The sequence below is a fragment of the Sprattus sprattus genome (assembly GCF_963457725.1).
Source record: "Sprattus sprattus genome assembly, chromosome: 7".
NCBI classification, from domain to species: domain Eukaryota; kingdom Metazoa; phylum Chordata; class Actinopteri; order Clupeiformes; family Clupeidae; genus Sprattus; species Sprattus sprattus.
In genome coordinates this window covers 8,833,348-8,856,250 of record NC_137926.1, presented here as the reverse complement: position 1 = coordinate 8,856,250, position 22,903 = coordinate 8,833,348, and the positions used below count along the sequence as shown (strand labels likewise).

General features: G+C 44.6%; 2 protein-coding genes across 5 annotated transcripts in view; both read left to right on the top strand.

Annotated features, from left to right (window-relative positions):
- cbfb (core-binding factor subunit beta) overlaps nucleotides 1–3,007 on the top strand; it is a gene marked incomplete at both ends in the record, with an annotated part of 35,804 nt that extends 32,797 nt beyond the window's left edge. For 3 of the 4 annotated variants that reach the window (XM_080842724.1, XM_080842725.1, XM_080842722.1), the window contains one exon: nucleotides 2,936–3,007. In XM_080842724.1, the coding sequence (XP_080698850.1) occupies nucleotides 2,936–3,007 (72 nt within the window). The remainder of the gene's footprint in view (nucleotides 1–2,935) is intronic. The other variant, XM_080842723.1, reaches the window with a different exon arrangement.
- Nucleotides 3,008–8,631: 5,624 nt separating this feature from the next.
- On the top strand, nucleotides 8,632–21,700 carry phaf1 (phagosome assembly factor 1). Its single transcript, XM_080841721.1, has 16 exons — nucleotides 8,632–9,092; nucleotides 9,349–9,431; nucleotides 9,520–9,603; nucleotides 9,753–9,796; nucleotides 10,255–10,334; nucleotides 10,789–10,883; nucleotides 11,866–11,930; nucleotides 13,045–13,157; nucleotides 17,177–17,310; nucleotides 18,100–18,183; nucleotides 18,494–18,576; nucleotides 18,771–18,814; nucleotides 18,956–19,005; nucleotides 20,840–20,898; nucleotides 21,300–21,372; nucleotides 21,563–21,700. The coding sequence occupies exons 1-16, from the start codon at nucleotides 9,029–9,031 to the stop codon at nucleotides 21,650–21,652; spliced, it is 1,245 nt and encodes a 414-aa protein (XP_080697847.1). The 5' UTR covers nucleotides 8,632–9,028; the 3' UTR covers nucleotides 21,653–21,700.
- The last annotated feature ends 1,203 nt before the right edge of the window (nucleotides 21,701–22,903 follow it).

The window sequence follows — 22,903 nt, the reverse complement described above, 5'->3', positions numbered from 1 at the left end:
CAGAGCGCATTCATGCGTCGCATATCTGTGGTCTGATGCCGGCAATCTTAGACGCACTCCACAATAACCCAATAAAAAGGCAACGAGCAGTGGCCCGATCTTTGTCTGGCATCTGCGAGCGAGAAGATGTGTGTGTGTGTGTGTGTGTGTGTGTGTGTGTGTGTGTGTGTGTGTGTGTGTGAATGTAGTGTTCGTGCTGTGGAGCGCTGTGGTGTACGTGTGAGGTGTGTGTGTGTGTGTGTGTGCGTGTGTGTGTGTGTGTGTGTGTGTGTGTGTACAAATGTGTGTATGTATGTTGCAGCTGTTTATTTAGTTGGGGAGCCATCGTTTTTCATGTGTGTGTGTGGGTAGCAGAGGCCTTTGGCTCCCTGTGTAGAGTGAAAATCGTGCTTTCAGCAGAGGGATTGTCAAGGTCGCCTGGGTGCGTAAGCCGATCTCGGCATGACGGTATAAGACCACAGGGCTGTGTCGACAGGCCAGGCGGCAAAGGCTAGGATAGGCCACCGTTTTTTTTTTATTGTTCTGGTTGTTGTTGTTTTTTCTCACCGCTGAAGGGCTTTTCTCTGTGTGTGCAGTTTTTTAAAAGAGTAAACAGCAAGTTTCAATGTTGTTTACAAGCCGACATATGGGCAGTGTTTGTGTGTTTGTTTTATTTATTTATTTATTTTGAGACTGTATGTGTGTGGGTGAGTGTGTGGTGCTGCCTCTGGTCCGAGTTTGTGTATGTATATGTGCATTTGTGTCGGTCTGTGTCTGTGCCTGTGTCTGTGTCTGTGTGTGTGTGTGTGTCTGTGTCTGTGTCTGTGTCTGTGTCTTCGTCTTTGTCTTTGTCTGTGTCTGTTTCTGTGTCTGTGTCTGTATCTGTGTCTGTGTCTGTGTGTGTGTGTCTGTGTGTGTGTGTGTGTGTCTGTGTGTGTGTGTGTGTGTGTGTGTGTCTGTGTGTGTGTGTCTGTGTGTGTGTGTGTGTGTGTGTCTGGAGGCGCCAGGCGGAGCTTGAGAGAAATCCGAGGCAGTAATGGCCCTGTGTATGATGGATGGAGAAGAGATGGATAAAGAACACAGGGCACATTTCTCATCTGCCTGCCTGCCGCTCTCCCCTCCCCTCCCCTCCCCTCCCCTCCCCTCCCCTCCCCTCCCCCCTCCCCTCCCCTCCCCTCCCCTTCCCAGCAGGTGGGATCAAGGGAAGAGTTATGCGCCGGCTCTGAAAGTATTAATATATCATTAGTATTGATCTTTTTCATTAGGACATTAGGAGCCCTCTCTGCCTCGGCCAAATATAAGCTCTATTGACGTGCGGTACGAGCTAGCTCTGCTGCGTGGCTCCATGAGATCGATACAGCCCCCCCAACCCCACCCCACCCCACCCATCCTATCTTTTCCTTTCCCATCTCTGCTCGTATCCTCCCAGCACTTACAATCCACAGACGTAGACACAGACATAAAGACATCTTCACTGAACGGTTACTCCATCTTATTTGTGTAGCTGTCATTTGTAGTGGTGTTGGGATGTTGTTGTATAGGGGGAACACACTTTTCTGACTTATACACTTTTGTGTTTTGAATCTCATAATGGAGATCACAAACAAGCAGACGACCTTTGACACCTTCATCTCATTCATCTCTGTTCACTGTCAGATAAACGTAATTAGTGTAGGTGAACATAAATTCAAGTTTGGACGTATATTTCCCATTATTAATTTTGTCACACAATACCATTCATTTACATTCACTTACATTACATTTAGTCATTTAGCAGACGCTTTTATCCAAAGCGACGTACAAAGAAGAAAACAATCAAGCTACACGCAATAGAGACCCCGTGTAACAATAAATACTACTTCACATAAGAAATTTTAAAAAGTGTAGGAATGTAAGTGCAAGTTAAGTTAGAGGAGATAACATTAGAGGAAGGATAAGGAGAGGTCGAGGAAGTTTAGATAATAAGATGTACCATAGATACCCTGTTGACAAAGGGTCAAATCAAATAAACAATGGAGGCCTGAAATGGTGTGAGTAAATAGACCTCACCCTTGATTGAGGTGCAGTCCAAACTAAAAGGAAACACAAGAGAACCACACAGAAGTGGCCATCTATGGCTGCATGTTTGACTAGCTGAGGATGCCCCCCGCGATGGTAAGGACTGGGCTGGGGATAAACCAGGCTGGCTCAGGGTATTTCAGGGGTGTCTGATGCAGGTCCAGGTTTAGGGGGGGCAATAATAGCTCATCAGGTGGATGATGACTGCATGCCGTGTCGTTTGAGCAATTTGTGACCCCTGACTGTGCCCGTGTGTCTGTCGGTCTCTCACCGTCTGCCTGTCTGTCTGTCCGTCTGTCGTTCTCTCACCGTCTGCATGTCTGTTTGTCTGTCTGCGTGTGTGTGTGTGTGTGTGTGTGTGTGTGTGTGTGTCTGTCTGTCTGACTGTGCCCGTGTGTCTGTCGTTCTCTCACCGTCTGCCTGTCTGTCTGTCCGTCCGTCCGTCTGTCTGTCTGTCCGTCTGTCTGTCTGTCACATTTACTATGTTGGGGAGAGATTTAGACGTAGACACATAAACATACGTATCTGTGACAGGCAGACCAGTCACCCTTTTATTTTTAAAGAGGGTAATGATGAAGACTTCCCCCACCCCGACTAATGACCGTCTGCCAGTCAGGCCAAAAAAAGACTCACTTTTATAAAGTCTGTCCAGATGGAGCTCTGGGGCCCCCTGCTGGTCATTTAACAGAATAGGCTCAAGTCAACCTTGACTCCTGTTAGCATGCTGAAACTAATACATAATAACATTATGATCTCAGTGACTGTTACAGCCGAGCTAAATCCTAAATCTCCTCTCTCTCTCTCTCTCTCACTCTCTCTCTGTCTCTCTCTCTCTCACTCTCTCTCTTTCTCTCTCTCTTTTTCTTCTTTTATACTTTCTATCTCTCTGTCCGCGTAGCCCAGGAGACAGCAGGATCCCAGCCCTGGCTCCAACATGGGCAACAACGCTGATGATCACAAGATGCGCTAAGCAGCGATGGATACAGGGGTGGTGGGGGCAGAAGAAGAGAGGACCGGGGCATCCTCATCCTCACACATCAATCGCTCATCAGGGGAGACCAAAGTCTACAATGCCAGGGGGGTTTTGTTTGGGGGGGGGTGGGGGGTGGTTGGGATCAAGTTGGGGGGATTGTAGGGTGTGGGAGGGGTGAGTTTGAGAGGGCTTGTATTCATCTAGGAATGGATTGGGGATGTCCTTTCACTGATCCCTACCCTGAGTTCCTCCTTTGGGTTTTGCACTATGTGATACATTCAGTTTTGCCCCACTCGTCTTCTGTATGCATGGACTTCCATCCTGTTTCTCTAATCGCGACCCTTCCCTATGCAAGCTATTAGCTCATTTTATTTTAGCACTATTGTAATGAAATGGCATTTTTTTAATCATTATTTTATTCTTTATTTGTGTGAAAGTCAGGATGTTTACTTTTTTGTATTTTATTTCTCTATATATGCAAACATGTGTGTCCTTATGCTTTTGTATGGAAAACAAGTTTAATTACATTACTAGTTGAATTGCGCTCTAGAATAGGTATAGGTTAATGTAGGTCACACAGAGAGAAAGGCACTTCTGATTTTACAAATGAAGTAGGCCCCTTTTATATCTTTCTCGTCCTCCGCTAGTCCCCTTCTCTCTCTTTCTTTCTGTTTTTGACTCTTTCTGCATATCAGGTTGTATGGAGACATGCTTTGAACATTAAAAATGCAGCAGGAAGCCCATATTGAGCTCACTGTCGCTCTAAGCGTGTTCCAAAAAAAAAAAAAAACAGAAGCAGGAGAGGTTTTTTTTTGTTCCCTCATTGTTTTGACTATCACTATTGTTCTTCTTCTGTTATTATTCTCTTTGTTTTGAGTTTGTTACCATTTCAGGGTATTTAATGTATCTGCAGTTAAGCAACTCTCCCCCTCCTGTGTTCAATGGGAAAGCACATTTTAGCTTGGTCCATGAAATATATTTATTAATTTCATGTCTCGCCCTTTCATTGGTTTTGGGAGGCCTGTTGCATATGATTTTATTAGTGGAACTTTGGCTCTGTTTTTCAACTCAAAGCCATTTTCTTCCCTTCTTTTTGTCTTCTGCTCCTTCATGCAGGTGGTCAGGAAATGTGATCCTTTTTGTACATAGCTTTAAAAAAAAAAAAAATCAAACACACACACAATTGTAACGGTTCCCAAACACAACACAGTACCTCCTGTCCCCAACGCTTACAGTTAACTAAGGGAATGGATTGTGGAGTGACTTTCAGGTCAGAAGAGCAGTATGAATCCTTCTGTTGACATGGTAACTGAAGGTGCACGGTCTCACAGCAGATCATAGCAGGTCTTTCCTTTTTATTTGTGGGTATATCCTATTTACTACAGAAAATATAGAGCTACAGATTTCTCTTCTGATCCACTCACGATCACGATCAGTTCAATACACAAAAACGTCTGTAATAAACATCACTGTAGACAGCAATACAGTCAGTTTACACCCATACACACAGCTGGTAGGACTATTCTGGGATACTTGCTATTGTGCATCTGTCGTCACAGATCTAAGCCAAATATAAGATCCCCCATTACAAAATGTGAAATTGTATTGACTTGCATCATGTTATGTGTAGCAATTTTCATTCTTGAGGAAAGGTTCATTCGTCGGAATATTACTCTGCAAAAGCGTTAAAAGAAAAACAAGTGTTATTTTCTAAACTGTAGGTTGTGAAACACCAAGTTTTGGTGGGCCTTGTTGGCATTGAGTGAGTACTTTGTTACAGGACACGGGGTTTTCCAGAGGCCAAGTGGGTAGTCAGCATGTTGTTGGTTGTGGTTGGCAGACAGAGAGGTTGGCACTGAGAGTTAGAATACTCTTACTGAGACAGGCTGTAAGTAAGTCATTTCTGTTTTTAAAAGAGAAAGAAAAAGAGGGATTTATTTAATTATTATCATTACATGATCTTGTATTACATCCAAGAGAAACACTTGTTTATTGTGATAAATATTTCTGATGATGTCCCTTATGACTATGTATCTGTGATGGTTTTAGGTCCGTTCGCCAGTCAGTTTTATTACCAGTCTATATAATGTTAACTTGCAGAACACTTTTGGACTTTTTGGCAGTAGCAATGTCTATGCATGTGTCTAAGAGCTGGCCAAATCCCATGTCTTCATAGACTACATCAGCCAAGATCTGTGTTGCCCAATGATGCTCGTGGCCTGACAAGCCTTTATCTGCAACTGAATAGGTAAATGTTCAGTAGAATTGAAGCTTCCTTTTCAAAATGGGAGTCAGAACAAAATGGCTAGGCTGCAGGTCGCCATGGAGATTCTTACAGTCGGTACTTGACAATCAGCTAAGTAAGGAATGGCAGGCCTAACAACAATGCTGTATGTGACAAACAGAGTTTTTTTTTTTTTACACCAGCTCTATGGTCTATCTTCTCAAACGAGTCCATGTGTGTCTCACAATGCCCCTGCTGGTACCCATGTGATTTTAAATAATCCCCTCACTTAATGCTGGCATTAAGGCAAGTTACACACCAAGGGACTGGACTGCTCACATTTCATTTTTTTTTTTTTTTTTTTTACATAAATGGTTTATTTTCTTATTTGTTTTAAGTTATTGATGCACGATTACTTTTTTGTTTCATTTTCAGGGAATGGTATGAAGAAATATGTATTCCGTGTTAATCATCCAATCTTTTGGGAAATGAGTTTGCTTCTGATGTTTTGATGTTCCGCTGTTTTTGTTTTGTTTGTTTGTTTTTCGACTTCTTTTTTAAAGGGGGAAGACTGGTTTGACTTCTTTCTTAATAAACTTGCAACAAATGTCTGGCAGTTTGTTTAATCCAACCACTTTTTGAATATACTTTGAAGATAGGAAACCAGAACAACCTTCAGGAGGTAAGCAAAGGTAGCTTTTGGGAGTAAAGGAATTATCGGAAATGCTTTTAGAGTATTAATATGTTTGCCATAATGACACACAAAGTGACCATTTTTACTTGATCCTGTGTTCCTTTACAATAAAAAATACAGCATTGCATAGCCTAATTGTCAACAGATAAAACCATGCAAGTGACAATAGGCCTTTGACTTCTGCAGAGTGTTTGCAGCATAGGCTGCCAAGAAAAAATACATCGACTAAACAAACTTGAAACAATCATATAGCCTACCAGAATATAGGCCTATCGTTTTTATTGTATCGGATTGAACCGGTCAATTTCACACTTGCACGCACCTCAGAGTATAGCCTATGTGGTTGTCTATTCAGTTGCGGCTGTTGGCTAGAAAAGTCACTTTAGGGCAGGGGTTTTCAACCAGGGACCACCATGGGACCACCATTCTGACTAGAAAACAATTTGTGGCCCACTGATGTGCCTGCACGCACGTGCATGTTTGTAACCGCCGCCGCCATGCCCCCTCCACCTGCACAGATATTCTGCCTATAACACGATATTTCACTATATTCAAGAGTAATCTGGAAATGTGTTAAAATAATTCAATGGTGAACTGATCAACATAGGCTCATGTCGCGAACCCCCTGCAGTGCCGTCGCGGACCACCAGGGGAACACGGACCCCCTGTTGAAAACCCCTGCTAGGGGACAAAAGTGCACAAAGACCTGCGTTAAATAGCTTGATAGCATAAAAACAGAAACATCAGCACAACTGTTAGGGTTGCCTTATAATATTAAGATATTAAAGGCACCCAGTGCAACTTTATGTAAACATTCAATGAAAAATAAACATTCAATTTCTAGTCTTTTTTGCACGTAGTAAGTTTCAATAACTCCATACCATTACATATCGACATTCAAGGAGCAAAGATGAGACGTCGTTGTGTGGTGAGAACTGATAGAAAATCGTAAACAACAACAATCGCCGGTGGGGAGAAGCCATTTTTCCATTGACTGGAACCTGCTTTATTTATTGTAGGTTACCAAAAAATAAAGAAAATGGCGGCGATTGTTGTTGTTATCAATTTTCTATCAGTTCTCACCACACAACGACGTCTCATCTTTGCTGCTTGAATGTCGGTATGTAATGGTATGGAGTTATTGAAACTTACCACGTGTAAAAAAGACTAGAAATTGAATGTTTATTTTTAAGCCTCGAAAGTTGCACTGGGTGCCTTTAACATACAAGCGGAGTGGATACGTTTAATTGCATTTCCAATCTTCCGATTTAATTTTCCAAACAGACCTACAAACGTGTTGCCCACTGTGTGAGATTGAGTGAGATGAGATTACTCGTGGCGTCATAGTTGCCACTAGCAGTGCTTCTGCTCTGACTAGTTGACCCGTGCTGTGCCGTCTTCCATTCGTTCTGAAGAGCTCAACGTAGGCTACTCACGAAAGACCAACTAGAGAGAGAAATATTATTGGCTCCAGAGAGCTCCCCCTCCAATTTAGCAGAAAAAAACTTTGTTTACCCTCCTCCTAACAACATCGAAGATCACAGGATCCACTCCAAGGCAGATGACAAAGTAGGCTATGTAGGTCAAAACGCGAGCATTTCAAAGTTGCTGTCAGGCTTTGATAGGTAGGATTATTTATATATTAAAAATCCTATATTAAACACCAATAAAGAAAATCCATCCAAGTCCATAGTTGACTACAAAGTGACGAAATATTATAGAAGTCTTCCGCGCATGACCCATAGATGTAATTGGTCTGAAAGGAAACCCTAAACCCCAATTTAACAATGAATTGATAGTTTTCACTGAGGAGACTGACGGATCATAAAGCCATTCGGAATATGAGTAGGCCTATTATTAAAATTGTAATATAATCGTATATGAACCAGTTGTATTCTTGTTGTCGTTTGTTCTTTTTTACTTATTGCATTCCTCTTACTTTTTGTATTACTTTATGATAACTGAATAAATAAATAAAAAAAACTCCGCGCTTGACTTGATCAGGTGACCCAGAAGTGCTCCGTTTGGTCGCACCGGATGTTGAACTATCAGCTGATCGTGGTGTTTTTGATGGAAGTTGCTGGTTGGAAGAGTCCCCCCTTCTCTCTTTATTATCTTGCTTACACGACAAAGGCTTAACGGACTGAACAACAACTGCAACGCCACTCAGCACAACCATAAAATTCAGAGGAAGTTCACCGTTAACAAGTAACAAAGAGTTCCGTGTTCAAAAAGCGGTCCGCCTTCTGTCAGTTAAAGAAGGAAAACAACATTGACGTTAGCTGTCGGGTTTTCTGACACTGTGACGTTTGCTAACATTGGCTAGCTATGTTGTTTATGCTGTGGTTTGACGAACTGAGCTGATATAACCAAATCTAAGAAAGATATTTATTGATGTTGTACCAGTACATGAGTTGCTTTTAAATATTATATTGTTTATGGATCGCTAGCCTGGCACTCGAACAGTAACGCCAGTTAACCTTAAAGTAATATTAGCTAACTTACGTGTTAAGAATTCGAGGCTCCCTTAAGCAGGGTGGAAAGCTAACTTCTGTTTTATGCTATTGACAGTCGTCAAGAAATTGACTGTTTTCAAAACGCTGATCAAATTGTAATCGTCTTTCTGTTGTTCCGTAAGACATATCTGAATACGTTTTGCTGGCGATTGCTTGTGGAAGAACAACAACCTGTAACCAGTAGCTTTGTTCTTAATCCAACCGACCTGTCAGTTGCTATTTCTTAAAGTATCTTATTCACTCACAGATTGTCAAATTGACAATTTTAATTTGTGAGGTGTATTTTTGTGTAATATTTATAACTATGGTCCTTATTTCTGTTTTATAAGTGTACATTAATTAGATAGCTAGTTAATTTATTGTTGGTCGTACTTAACTTCAGGGCTTTAATGTATCAGTGAACATTTTAAGATTTTATGAATAGCCTTATTCAAGGGTTGTATGTAACTAAATGCAGTTTCTAAGCGTGCAATCCAAATAGATAGCTAGCATTACGTTAGTAATAGGATAGGGTTTTGGGCAGGAAAGAAGGTACAGATCTGGCACAGTCAGAATATCTGGTAGAAACCATTTCCAATCCGCCAATGCTGGATCTGGAAGTCGTCCCTGAGCGATCTTTGGGAAATGAACAATGGGAATTCGCATTAGGTAAGTACTGAGTATTGAGTTACACATATGTCAAGTTAAATATAGTCAGATCTATAACTGCAGTGCTGAAATGGCACTTTAATGTTGCCATTGTCTTCAAGGTTTGATCTGAAGAAAACATGTTATAGATAAAGAATTTACATTTCCCTTCATAAGTCTTTGCCTTGAGGTGCATCGCTAATGAACCGCTGTAGTTTCCCAACATGCTACACAATATGCCTACCCCTTCATCTCAAGCACATTTATATTTTTGTAGGAATGCCATTGGCCCAAGCCATTTCGATTTTACAAAAACACTGCCGCATCGTCAAGAATGTCCAGGTTCTCTACAGTGAACAAGTAAGACCTGACAGCACATTCGCCACATACTCATGTACCTTTTGCTTGGAGAGCTTGAGCGCCAACAAACCTGTTTCTGTTCTCCCAGACACCACTTAGCCATGACCTCATCCTCAACTTGACTCAGGATGGAATCAAACTGTTGTTTGACGCCTGCAATCAGAGACTGAAGGTAAGTGTGTGTGTGTGTGTCAGCATCTGTCTGGGTTTTTTTTTAGAGACACTATGGATTAGATATATCTGCCTAATCAAGCCATGTCTTATGACTCATGACTTATGTAAAAAAAAAAAAAAAGTAAGGACTATTTGTTTTCTCTCTAGGTTATTGAAGTTTATGACTTGAGCAAGGTGAAACTGAAATACTGGTGAGTGATCTATTTGTCATTTTAACATCTTATTTTCGGTTGGTTTTATGGATGGACACAGAATAGATCAGTCAAAAGCACAATGCTAACCGCTTTAAAACATTATGCACATTGCACTGGGAAACATTCAGATCTTTAATGTGCAATTGTGCATTGAAGAGTCTTATGCACTAAAGTGTATTTGCTATGATTTATTGAATGGTCTTCAAGGCTCCAATGTTTGGATCTACTTTCGCCTCTGTTTTTTACTCAGAGTGAAATATTTCTGAAATTTGTAATGGCTTTTCTAAGCTTTTTTATTTTCTTGATTCATGTCACTATGTTTTGCAGTTGGCTTTGTGTGTGCGTGCATGCAAACGTATGCCTTTGTGCGCTTGGGAGTGTGTGTATCTGTTTGTGCGTGTGTTTTGTGTAATGTTGTCTCACACCCGTGTGTTTTTGACTGTCTCTCGTCACAGTGGAGTACATTTCAACTCTCAGGCTATAGCACCTACAATCGAGCAGATTGACCAGTCCTTTGGCGCAACACATCCTGGTGGTAAGCAACAAAGCATTCACATACTCTCTTCCTCCTCCTCCTCCTCCTCCTCCTCCTCCTCCTCCTCCTTCCCCTCCCCCTCCTCTTCCTCTGCTTCCTCTTCACACACCCCCTCTGCTCACAGATAAACCGGAGATGCACACAGAACACTTACATGAGCTATAAGCTCCTGCTACGCTATCTAGACTGCCCCCCCACTTAGCATGTAGAATACAAATTCCTGGGAGGGAAAAGACAGATGATGTGTGTAAATCATGTGATTATAATTGTGTGTGTGTGTGTGTGTGTGTGTGTGTGTGTGTGTGTGTGTGTGTGTGTGTGTGTGTGTGTGTGTGTGTGTGTGTGTGTGTGTGTGTGTGTGTGTGTGTGTGTGTGTGTGTGTGTGTGTGTGTGTGTGTGTGTGTGTGTGTGTGTGTGTGTGTGTGTGTGTGTGTCCATGTCATGCTGTCCCTAGTTTACAATGCCGCAGAGCAGCTCTTCCATTTAAACTTCCGAGGCCTGTCGTTCTCCTTCCAGCTGGACTCATGGAATGAGGCTCCCAAATACGAGGTGAGAAAGCCCCGCTTGTCCCACGTGTGTGTGTGTGTGTGTGTGTGTGTGTGTGTGTGTGTGTGTGTGTGTGTGTGTGTGTGGCAGTACGAGGTGAGAAAGCCCCGCTTGTCCCACGGGGATCTGCTGGTATTAGCTGAGTGCCGTTAGTCATCTCTGCTCGGCACGCACATGTGTGTGTGTGTGTGTGTCAGTGTGTCATCTACCACATGAACTCTTGCAGCTGTCCCAGCTCATCTTGGCAGGATGGGGGGGGGCACAGGGTGTGGAGTACTCTGCTCAGTGGGTTAGAAACCAAAAGAGCAAGACTCCACTGTGAAGCCCTGCGCTCTGTAATCCTGATGGGCGTTTTGTTGATTAGGTGCACTGCAGATGTTCTCCTGTGCCCAACCTGCCAAGCTGATGCAGTGCTTATATGTGCATCAGATGCTTTTGCTTGGGACTGTGGCAAGCCTTCGTGCTACCACTCAATGAAGATGTTCAGAGCTGCGGAATGGGAATTAGCCACTCAATCAAATGGATGTATTGTTAAAAATTGTGTTTGTAAAAAAAATTCACATGGGCGTACCATGATACAGGGCTGTGATCAATGTCAAACCCTCTGCTGAAATAACATTCCCAAAATTATATCTTAATGTGTTGGTAGCATTCATAGAAGTGCTTTTAGTTCGTCCAAGCTGATAGGTTACCCAATGAAAGTAAGTTCCCACACACTATAGAGCTGGACTGTGCAGAACTGCAAGTTTATGTGCTAATATTTAGATCTGTCTCATATGACTAGCTGTAGCAGTGTTTGCAGTGGTAGAAAGAGTGTGTGTGTGTGTGTGTGTGTCTGTGTGTCTGTGCTGAGGGATGCTAGAGAGATTACCCCTGAGTTAGTTTGGCTTGCGGCTCAATGCTCATGCTCTGTCTACACACCAATCTAGTGCCAGCTGTTTTGCCTTGACAGCCTAACTTTGCCCATGGCTTGGCCTCCCTGCAGATTCCTCACGGCGCCACAGTCAAACGGATGTACATTTACACTGGAAACAACCTCCAGGACACCAAGTAAGTGGGGTGGGTGGGTGGGTGGGAGACAGGAAGTGATTGGGAAGTGGGTTAGAGTGAGTGAATGTATGAGTGAATAAGTAAGTTAGTGAGTATAGGGTAGGGGGGGGGGAGTGAATGAGGAATCGCTGCACCCCAGTTTGTGAATGGTCCCCCAGTTGACACAACCACACAAACAGACAGACATTCAGCCACCGAGACTCATATGAGATCCGACCAAATTCAAAGGCTAATTAGTCAGGATTCTAATTGCTCATAAGTTCTAGCTAACTCCCAAAACAGGCTTACACCATGGCAGCCTGCCTGAGAACAAACGCCTCTCAAGTGAGAAAAACATTGCTACTGTTTTGAGTGAGACGAGCGCCGTCAGCAAGCCAGCCTGCCAGCCAGCCAGCCAGGCCAGAGATCTGGCAGACTGTGGCAATCCTGGTTGCTCGCTAAGGACAGGCTGTGCTCCCACTGAGACCAGAGAGTGGGGGAGGCAGAGGAGCGCTGCCTGACTTAATATGCGAGGAGCGTTTAAAAGGAGGACGCATCCTTGCTGAGGCTCACCCCTGTAATAGTAGAAAAGAGAGAGAGTGGTGCAGATGTACTTAATAACTTGCCTCAACATGAAATACAACCACTGAGCCCCTTGTAAATTGTAAATTAATCAAATAAAAAGCTTTTTATTATGTTTTGTTTTGTTTTTCCTGTCCCATTATTTAGTTGTTGTTTGCAGTTTGTAGTTCATCATCAACATTTAATGGCCTAGAAATGGTCTGAGTTGAGCGCCTAACAAATGAAACATTTGAACTGGAATAGGAGGGAGGGAGATGGACTTGTGTGTGTGTGACTGTGTCTGTGTGTGTGTGTGTGTTTTCCGTTATTGAATTTCAATGGGAGGGTAATTAGACGAGGCTGATAGGGACGTTAGTCAATGCCGATTATGTGGTTTTTGAGTTCCGCTTTATGTGAGGCACTCAAGTGCTTTTACCTTAGACACGACCCAAAACACTTGCGGTCTTTTCTGACTTCCTGCTCCCATGTCACTTACATACACTCACTCACACACACTCTTTCTCTCTCTCTATCCCTCTCTCTCCCCCCTCTTTCCTTCTCTCCTCTCCTGTAGGGCTCCAGTGATGCCCCTGGCCTGTTTCCTTGGGAATGTGTACGCTGAGTGTGTGGACGTGCTGAGAGATGGGACTGGTCCGCTGGGTCTTAGAGTCCGCCTTCTCACTGCAGGTGAGTTTCAAGTATTTTAATTCCCTTCCCACTTACCACTGCCACAACACAGAGCAACGTCTGCAATTCTGAAGTCTCAATCAGTGATAAAGTCTAGGTCCAGTATGTTCATAGTTGTTTTGGCTTACTAGCCGGTGCTAGTTGTGCTGGAGCATGTTCCTGCCTTGGGTTTGACCCAAGTCCCTATCTGTGCCCAGCGTGTCAGATAAAGGCCCTTGCCCCCCTACCTCTCTCCCTTACCTTCTCCTTGTGCCCGCTGGAGTCCTACAAGTAACTGGGGATGATCAGAGACACGCAGACAGGCTGGGTGCGCGCACACACACACACACACACACACACACACACACACACACACACACACACACACACAGCAGGAGTTTTCCTACAGCTGAGATGCTCAGATCAATGGCACAGCACACAACAGGAGAAAAAAAAAATGCAGGAGAATGTATTACCGTGGAGAGGAGTGCACCCCGTCTCTGTTTGCTTGCCCTTCCTGCCTTTGCTGATTGATGTGCTGTGGCAGGTTGTGTGGGTGGTTGTGGGGGGGGGTACCGTGTGTGTGTGTGTGTGTGTGTGTGTGTGTGTGTGTGTGTGTGTCTGTGTGTGTGTCTGTGTTTGTGTGTTTTGCAGAGGTCTGTTGGGAGAGGCTACTAGTGGCCAGAGTTTATACGCCAGTCAGTGGTGTGGGGGTTGCCTTGCACGTGATGCCGTCTCCAGGCAACACAGAGGCTGTGGGGTGCTGTATACTTTGAGGGTTTTTTCCCCACGGCAGGTTTTAAGCTCACCCACAGCGGTGTGCTTGCAATCTTAACTACCCAATTTATAAATAATTATGATATCTGCTTGTATGGTGTGTAAACCCTTAGGAAAATGGCGCCATGTTGAAGAAATATTCTTCTTTGTTTATCTCCACAGAAGAACCCATTCAAGGTTCTATGTGTAACCCATTCAAGGTTCTATGTGTAACCCATTCAAGGTTCTATGTGTAACCCATACCAGGTTCTATGTGAAACCCTTGTGTAACCTATAAAGTAACCCAGCTCTTTAATGCTAATTGCTGTAAGAAAAGTTGCGTCCAGTGTTGGTCAGGAATAAAGTAGAGACTCACACGGTCGAATAAAGGTGCAAGTAAAAAAGTTTACTGAGAGATACCAAGTACAACGATACAAGAGTAAAGTTGGAGAAGGCGCCTTCTGAAGAGAGAGCGGTTAGGCGGCCCCCTTATACTGTTGTGATCAAAGTGATTTTCCAACTTGCTTCAGGTTGGTCCTTTTTTGGTTGTCAGGCAGTTTCCATCAGATGGTTTGTTTATAAAAAATTGTCTGCTTGACAGTATTGACACCCTTGCCCTCTGTCTGACCCCGTGGCACGTCTAATGTTCTAGAGACTTCAAAGGTCTCCACTGCCTCTACACTTCCTGTGCATGGGTGCGCCTGCTACAAGGGGGAACTCCCTGTTCCTATGTACCTTATACTGGCTTAATATTTTTCTATGCAGACTAAAAACTGACTACTCTTAATATTCTTACATTGCTTAACTAAATTCTACAGTGTAATTGGTAGTTCTGGAGCCTTTTGTTCTTGGAAGGTTTTGTGTTACATTTGACTTATTCAGCAGACGCTCTTGTCCAATGTGGCTCACAGTACATCTAAGATATACAGTGGGGAAAATAAGTATTTGAACCCCTTGAGATTTCACAAGTTTGGCCACTTGCAAAGAAATGTGTGATCTATAATTGTAATGGTAGGTGGATATTAACAGTGAGAAACAGAATATCAACAAAAAAATCCAGAAAACTGCATTTTATAACATTTATGACTTTATTTGCATTTGATGCAAAAAATAAGTATTTGAACCCCCAAAACTGACTGACAAAAATGACTTAGTACTTGGTGGAATAACCCTTATTGGCAAGCACAGACGTCAGACGTTTCTTGTAGTTGGTCACCAGGTTTACAAACATCTCAGGAGGGATTTTGGTCCACTCCTCTTTCCAGATCCTCTCCAAATCTTTAAGGTTGTGTTTTCAATGGGAGGGAATGAGGGAATGAAGTTCAAGCCCAATATTCCACGTTACATGGCCCCATCCATAGTCCCCTTGATGCGGTGGAGTCATCCTGTACCCTTGGCAGAGAAACAGCCCCAAAGTATAATGTTTCCACCTCCATGCTTGATTGTGGGTATGATGTACTCTTGGGGTTATATTCAGCATTCCCCCCCCTGTCAAACACGGCAAGTCGAGTTGATGCCAAAGAGCTTGATTTTGGTATCATCTGACCACATTCTGTCTCCCAATCCTCCCTAGAATCATTCAAGTGTGCAATGGTAAACTTCAGATGGCCCTGTACATGCGCTTCCTTGAGCAGGGGGACCTTGCGAGTGCTGCAGTACTTCAAAAAATGACGGCGTGGTGTGTTGCCAATGGTTTTCTTGGTGAGTCTGGTCCCACCTGTCTTGAGATCATTCACAAGCTCCCCCTGTGTAGTTCTGGGGTTATTCTGCACCTTTTGAATGATCACTGATTCCGCACGAGGGGATATCTTGCATGGAGCCCCAGACCTAGAGCGGGTGACGGTTGTTTGGTGTTGCTTCCATTTATGAATAATCGCACCAATAGTTATCTGCTTCTCACCAAGCTGCTTGCCGGTGGTTTTGTAGCCCATTCCAGCCTTGTGCAGGTCTACAATCTTATCTCTGACGTCCTTGGACAGCTCTTTGGTCTTGCCCATGGTGGTGAGGTTGAAGGTGTGAAGTATGATTCTTTGGACAGGTTTCTTTTATACAGGTCACCAGTTGAGATCAGGTATACCTTGTTAGACCTAATGAGGACTAATCTGTGTGCTTTTTGGGCACATAACTGGCCATTGGGAGCCAGAATTATTGCTGTTTGCTTGGGGGTTCAAATACTTATTTTTTGCATCAAATGCAAATAAAGTCATAAATCTTATAAAATGCAGTTTTCTGGATTTTTTTGTTGATATTCTGTTTCTCACTGTTAAAATACACCTACCATTAAAATTCTAGATCACACATTTCTTTGCAAGTGGCCAAACTTGCGAAGTCGGCAGGGGTTCAAATACTTATTTTCCCCACTGTACTTTGATCAGGATGTGAAAACTACCAGTTGAGCTGCGAGTTCTGTCAGATTATATAATAACATTATGTAATGTCCGCCCCCTTAGAACAAGCAAGTTATGGTGTCTATGGTGACACTATCAAGCATCACTGGACCGGCACAGAAATGGAGAGACAAATCAATGTTATGCTAATGGTTCATGAAATCCACAACCTTAGAGGCTGATGCAAAACAATGTTAGTAATGTAGACAATTGTATTGCTTTTTGGCGTTGAATTGAATTTAATGTAGGAATCGTGTTCCAGTAAGTAACTACCGTATGCCATTACTGAGATAAGCATTTTAGTAGCATGTAGTGTATGAGTTATCCATTACAAAATATTTAATTCATTAAATATGTATTACTGCCTTATTAAAAATTAAAATTATGAACATGGTTTAAGAAGTTCAGATCTGAGTGTACTACTAAAGAGTAGCCGCTGGGGAACACTGTTGATGGAGCTGGTCGGCTCTGCCGCCTAATCTGAGTTCAAACGTTCCTAGCGTGATAAACGAGGAGGCTTTATGCAGGCTTACGAGTTCAGACCGGGGACACGCCTGCACGGGGACACGCCTGCACTGGGGACTGGGGGTATGAAAACCACCAGTCCCCAGTGTCTGTGGTGCTTTCTCTGCACACTGACATCCTATTTTTTACAGACTAAATAACTGTGAATTACTGTCAGAGGTTGCGTGTGGGAGTTCAAAATGTCACATGTTGTCATGACGACCCAAAGTTAGAAAGAATAGAATAGAATAGAAAGGAAGACGACCCGAAGGTTTCTTAGTGTTTCCTAGTGGTGTGTAGTACGGAGATCCAGCAGGTCATGCCGAAACTGTAATCCAATTTATTCTCCATAACATTGCTATAATGTGTGTGTGTGTGTGTGTGTGTGTGTAGGCTGTGGACCAGGGGTGATGGCTGACGCTAAGGTGCGAGCTCTGGAGAGGAACATCTACTTCGGCGACTCGTGTGAGGATGTGCTGAGCGCTCTGGGTTCTCCACACAAGGTCTTCTACAAGTCCGAGGACAAGGTGAGGCTCCCACTCTTCCTCAAAGTAATGAGCATTGCATTTGTTAGTGGGCCTGCAGATGTCTCCAGCCCCAAAGTCCAGCGCCTACAGCCCCCTACCCTAAAGCCAATACTTTCACAAGAGTCACTCACTTTTTCCCCAAGTGAAAATTCAAGATTTTGCTTTTAGTTTTTTTTTGTTTTCTCCACCACTCCCCTTCTCTCATGTCACCTGATCTTCGGGCCTAGTTCTCTCCTCTCCTCCATGTCTGAGTGGTTCTCATGTGTCTGTGTCCACATCTGTCCACACTAAATCTGTCCACATGTCTTCATCTGTCCTGACTAAATCTGTCCACATGCCTTCATCTGTCCACATGTCTTCATCTGTCCTGACTAAATCTGTCCACATGTCTTCATCTGTCCACATGTCTTCATCTGTCCTGACTAAATCTGTCCACATGTCTTCATCTGTCCACATGTCTTCATCTGTCCTGACTAAATCTGTCCACATGTCTTCATCTGTCCACATGTCTTCATCTGTCCTGACTAAATCTGTCCACATGTCTTCATCTGTCCTGACTAAATCTGTCCACATGTCTTCATCTGTCCTGACTAAATCTGTCCACATGTCTTCATCTGTCCTGACTAAATCTGTCCACATGTCTTCATCTGTCCTGACTAAATCTGTCCACATGTCTTCATCTGTCCTGACTAAATCTGTCCACATGTCTTCATCTGTCCTGACTAAATCTGTCCACATGTCTTCATCTGTCCTGACTAAATCTGTCCACGTGTCTTCATCTGTCCACAGATGAAGATCCACTCGCCCTCCCCTCACAAGCAGGTGCCGTCCAAATGCAATGACTACTTCTTCAACTACTTCACCTTGGGAGTGGTAAGTGCAGAGTTCATCACTCCACTGTTTGAGGGGTGTGGGGCTGGCACACACACACACACACACACACAGACACACACCCACCCACCTCATGAGCCCACTAACTTCACTGTTTGCGTGTGTTTGAGGGGGGACGGAGTGACACACACACACACACACACACACACACACACACCTCAAGAGCCCAGTAACGTCACTGTTTGCGTGTGTTTGGGGGGGGGGGGAGGGAGTGGGGGGACATGGAGACAACTTGACACAACCAGCACCAGTCGAGAAGGTCCTTTATAATGTCTTTTGTGTCTCCTTGTAGGACATACTGTTTGATTCTACGACACACCTGGTGAAGAAGTTTGTCCTGCATACCAACTTTCCCGGCCATTATAACTTTAACATGTAAGTATTTGCTCTAGTGCTTTAGCACATATTGATTATATCTTTTTCACACCATCCTTGTCTTCTCCCCGGAAAACAAAACTTTTAGCAAATCTTGTCCTTCTGTCTTGTGCATTCCTACTAAGCTGATCTCTTCCTGTGTCGTGTGTGTGTGACCCCCCCCCCCCCACAACATTCTCTCTCTTCCTCCCCAGATATCATCGGTGTGATTTCAAGATTCCGCTGGTTATTAAAAAAGGTAAGAATTCAAAGGTATTAACCTTGTGGTAAACACACACACACGCACACACACACACACATTCCCACTCGCACATGTGAGCACACACAAAAGCCCATTTTTCTATGTGCTGACGGTCTATTCCTCCCTGTCCCTCCTCAGATGGAGCCGAGGCTCCAGGTGATGACTGCATCCTCACCAGCTACAGCAAGGTGAGCCCCAGACAGAGGAGCCAACGGCCTCCGCCCCTCAGCCACACCCTGCACCACACAGCCCCTTTACCAAACCCCACCACACCAGACTCCATACAGTCCCCTTACCAAACCCCACCACACCCTACTCCATACAGATCCTTTACCAAACCCTACCACACCAGACTCCATACAGTCCCCTTACCAAACCCCACCACACCCTACTCCATACAGATCCTTTACCAAACCCTACCACACCAGACTCCATACAGTCCCCTTACCAAACCCTACCACACCCTACTCCATACAGATCCTTTACCAAACCCTACCACACCAGACTCCATACAGTCCCCTTACCAAACCCCACCACATCCTACTCCATACAGTCCCCTTACCAAACCCTACCACACCCTACTCCATACAGCCCCTTTACCAAACTCCACCACACCCTACTCCATACAGTCCTCTTATCAAACCCCACCACACCAGACTCCATACAGCCCCTTTACTGAACCCCACAACACCAGACTCCACGAAGCCCCTTTACCTAACCCCACCACACCAGACTCCATACAGCCCCTTTACCAAACTCCACCACACCAGACTCCATACAGCCCCTTTACTGAACCCCACAACACCAGACTCCACGAAGCCCCTTTACCTAACCCCACCACACCAGACTCCATACAGCCCCTTTACCAAACTCCACCACACCAGACTCCATACAGCCCCTTTACTGAACCCCACAACACCAGACTCCACGAAGCCCCTTTACCAAACCCCACCACACCAGACTCCATACAGCCCCTTTACCAAACTCCACCACACCCTACTCCATACAGTCCTCTTATCAAACCCCACCACACCAGACTCCATACAGCCCCTTTACCAAACCCCAGCACACCAGACTCCATACAGCCCCTTTACCAAACTCCACCACACCCTACTCCATACAGCCCCTTTACCTAACCCCACCACACCAGACTCCATACAGATCCTTTACCAAACTCCACCACATCCTACTCCATACAGTCCCCTTACCAAACCCCACCACACCCTACTCCATACAGCCCCTTTACCAAACTCCACCACACCAGACTCCATACAGTCCCCTTACCAAACCCCACCACATCCTACTCCATACAGTCCTCTTATCAAACCCCACCACACCAGACTCCATACAGCCCCTTTACCAAACCCCAGCACACCAGACTCCATACAGCCCCTTTACCAAACTCCACCACACCAGACTCCATACAGCCCCTTTACCAAACTCCACCACACCAGACTCCACGAAGCCCCTTTACCAAACCCCACCACACCAGACTCCATACAGCCCCTTTACCAAACCCCACCACACCACACTCCATACAGCCCCTTTACCAAACTCCAGCACCTGCTCTACCGTACCAGAACTTCACTAGCTACAACCCCAGAAAGCAGAAACCCTGCAGTCACACGGCAAAAAGCCAAAACACCAAACCTCCACATACAGAGCTCAAAGCGTACTGTCCCCATATCCAAAGCATGACGCCTCCATTGCACTATTCAAAGCCCTGCACTACTGCAAACATGCCCCAATCTACATGTTATTAAAAGGCTTACCCGAAATGGCCAAACACGGACGACTCCCTGTGCCTCCAAACACACAGCTGAGAGTCTTTAAATGCGTACCCACACCTGTACCGAGAAGCCTTTCCACACACACACAGCTAAGACCCACTGTCTTTAAATGCGTACACACACCTGTACCCAGAAGCCTGTTTCCACACACACACACAGCTAAGACCCACTGTCTTTAAATGCGTACCCACACCTGGACTGTACTGTTAAACCCCAGTGTCTTTCCCTGCAGTGGGATCAGATCCAGGAACTACTGGGACACCCCATGGAGAAACCAGTCGTGCTACACAGGTAACTTTAGATCTGCAGGGTTACACGTATCATTGCTTACTGTGTGTGTCTGTGTGCTTGTGTGTCTGTGCGACTGTGTGTCTGTTAGGGCGTGTGTGTGTCTGTGTGTGTCTGTGTCTGTGTGTCTGTGTGTCTGTGTGTGTCTGTGTGTGTGTGCGTCTGTGTGTGTGTGTCTGTGTGTGTGTGTGTCTGTGTGTGTGTGTGTCTGTGTGTGTGTGTGTGTGTGTGTGTGTGTGTGTGTGTGTGTGTGTGTGTGTGTGTGTGTGTGCGTCTGTGCGTCTGTGCGTCTGTGTCTGTGTATGTATAAGAGAGAGATTTGTGTTTTGGTCATGACTGAACCTCTGGCCTGTGATTTCAGAGGTGACATCTGGTTTGTCTGACTGTGTGATTGTGTACCTTAGGTCATCATCAGCAAATAACACCAATCCTTTTGGATCCACCTTCTGTTTCGGACTGCAGAGAATGATTTTTGAAGTGAGTCGCCAAGATTGTGTGTTTTATGTTTTTCAGTGTATTCAATGCACAATTACCTTCATTTAGGCCTAAGTTTATAAGCCATCTTTCTCTGAAAGGCTCAGACTCTAAGCTGCCTACCTGATAAACATCCACAACCCCTATTCCCACCTCATCATAGCTTCCTTTCTCCTGTTTCTATGGCAACTAGGTGATGCAGAACAACCACATAGCATCAGTGACGTTGTACGGAGCACCGCGACCCAGCAGCCACACCCGATCGGAGGCCTCTGCCCACTGAAGCCACTCCTGCCACTCTTCCTCCTCCTTCTCCTCCTCTTCCTCATCTTGCATCACTGAGTCATTTTCCAATCCTCATCCAGCGCGGTGTGCCTTCATCACCTGATTCCCCTCCCCCATTCCTCAGGGGCATGGTGGGAACTCTCTTCAATCCCTGTGCTCCTGCGGATCACTTCTGATAGGAGCTCCTCTCAGCATGTCCTCATGCCAGCATGTCCACTCCTCCCCCCCCTCTAGATGCCCAAACACCTACTCCCCCCCACCTTTAGCTTAAGCTCCAGACCCTGTGCCCATCAGTACCCCCTTCCCCGAGACCACAGCTCACTGATGCGTCCATCCATCCGCTCCCTCCCATTCCACCCCCACCCCCACCCCCATAAAGCGAAGAGTCTATAAGGATCAGCTAACACACACACACACACAAACACATACAAACAAACATATACATACTGTACAAATGTACAGAAACACATCCACTTTAGCTAACTATAATAAATACACGTTCAAACATACACACACACAACCACAAAAACAATGCTCACCTACACACACACACACACACATACATACATAAACACACACACGCACAAATAAGCTATAAGATCATTTTCAAATGTCTGTGTCAAAAAAAAGAACCCTTCTCATCAAGTCGCACCAAATGACGTAACAAGCATTTCGACACGACACCTTTGGCAGACATGCAGAAGGAATCCACATCATTGCACAGCCATGCAGAGGGAATGCATTGGAACTAGGATGTGCACAGATGTCCGTGTGACGTGAACAGGAAAGTGTTCCTTCTTGTGAAGCAGCAAAAACAAACCAGAAGAGTACAAGCACAAATGAGCTGCAGTGTTGTCGGGCACCTGAGCATCCTCTTTCTCACACACACACACACACACACACACACACACACTCACACACTCTCAGACACAGACATACATGCGCTTAGGCCAAGTCAACAGCACGGGTCATCTCCAGTTGCAGGGCAGTGCAAGCACTAACTTTACTTAAGGTCCTGAGTTGGCATTTATCTACATGTTTCCTCGCAAAGGAAAGCTGACTTGTTTGTTATCCATTGTTGTTTTTTTAACATTTGCACTAAAACAAACACACACACACACACACACACACACATATCTTATTTTACTTGATAATTGTCTCTTTTCCACTGAGAAACGTGTGTTTAATGGACTGTTTCTGTGAGACATGAAGAGAGTGGGAGGAGGGAGGAAGAGCACAAGAAAGTTGC

Coding starts and splice junctions, on each gene's coding strand:
- phaf1 (XM_080841721.1), top strand. CDS start 9,029: ATGCTGGATCTGGAAGTCGTCCCTGAGCGATCTTTGGGAAATGAACAA. Junction 9,604..9,752: donor CCTGCAATCAGAGACTGAAG/GTAAGTGTGTGT, acceptor TTTTCTCTCTAG/GTTATTGAAGTTTATGACTT. Junction 18,184..18,493: donor ACTACTTCACCTTGGGAGTG/GTAAGTGCAGAG, acceptor GTCTCCTTGTAG/GACATACTGTTTGATTCTAC.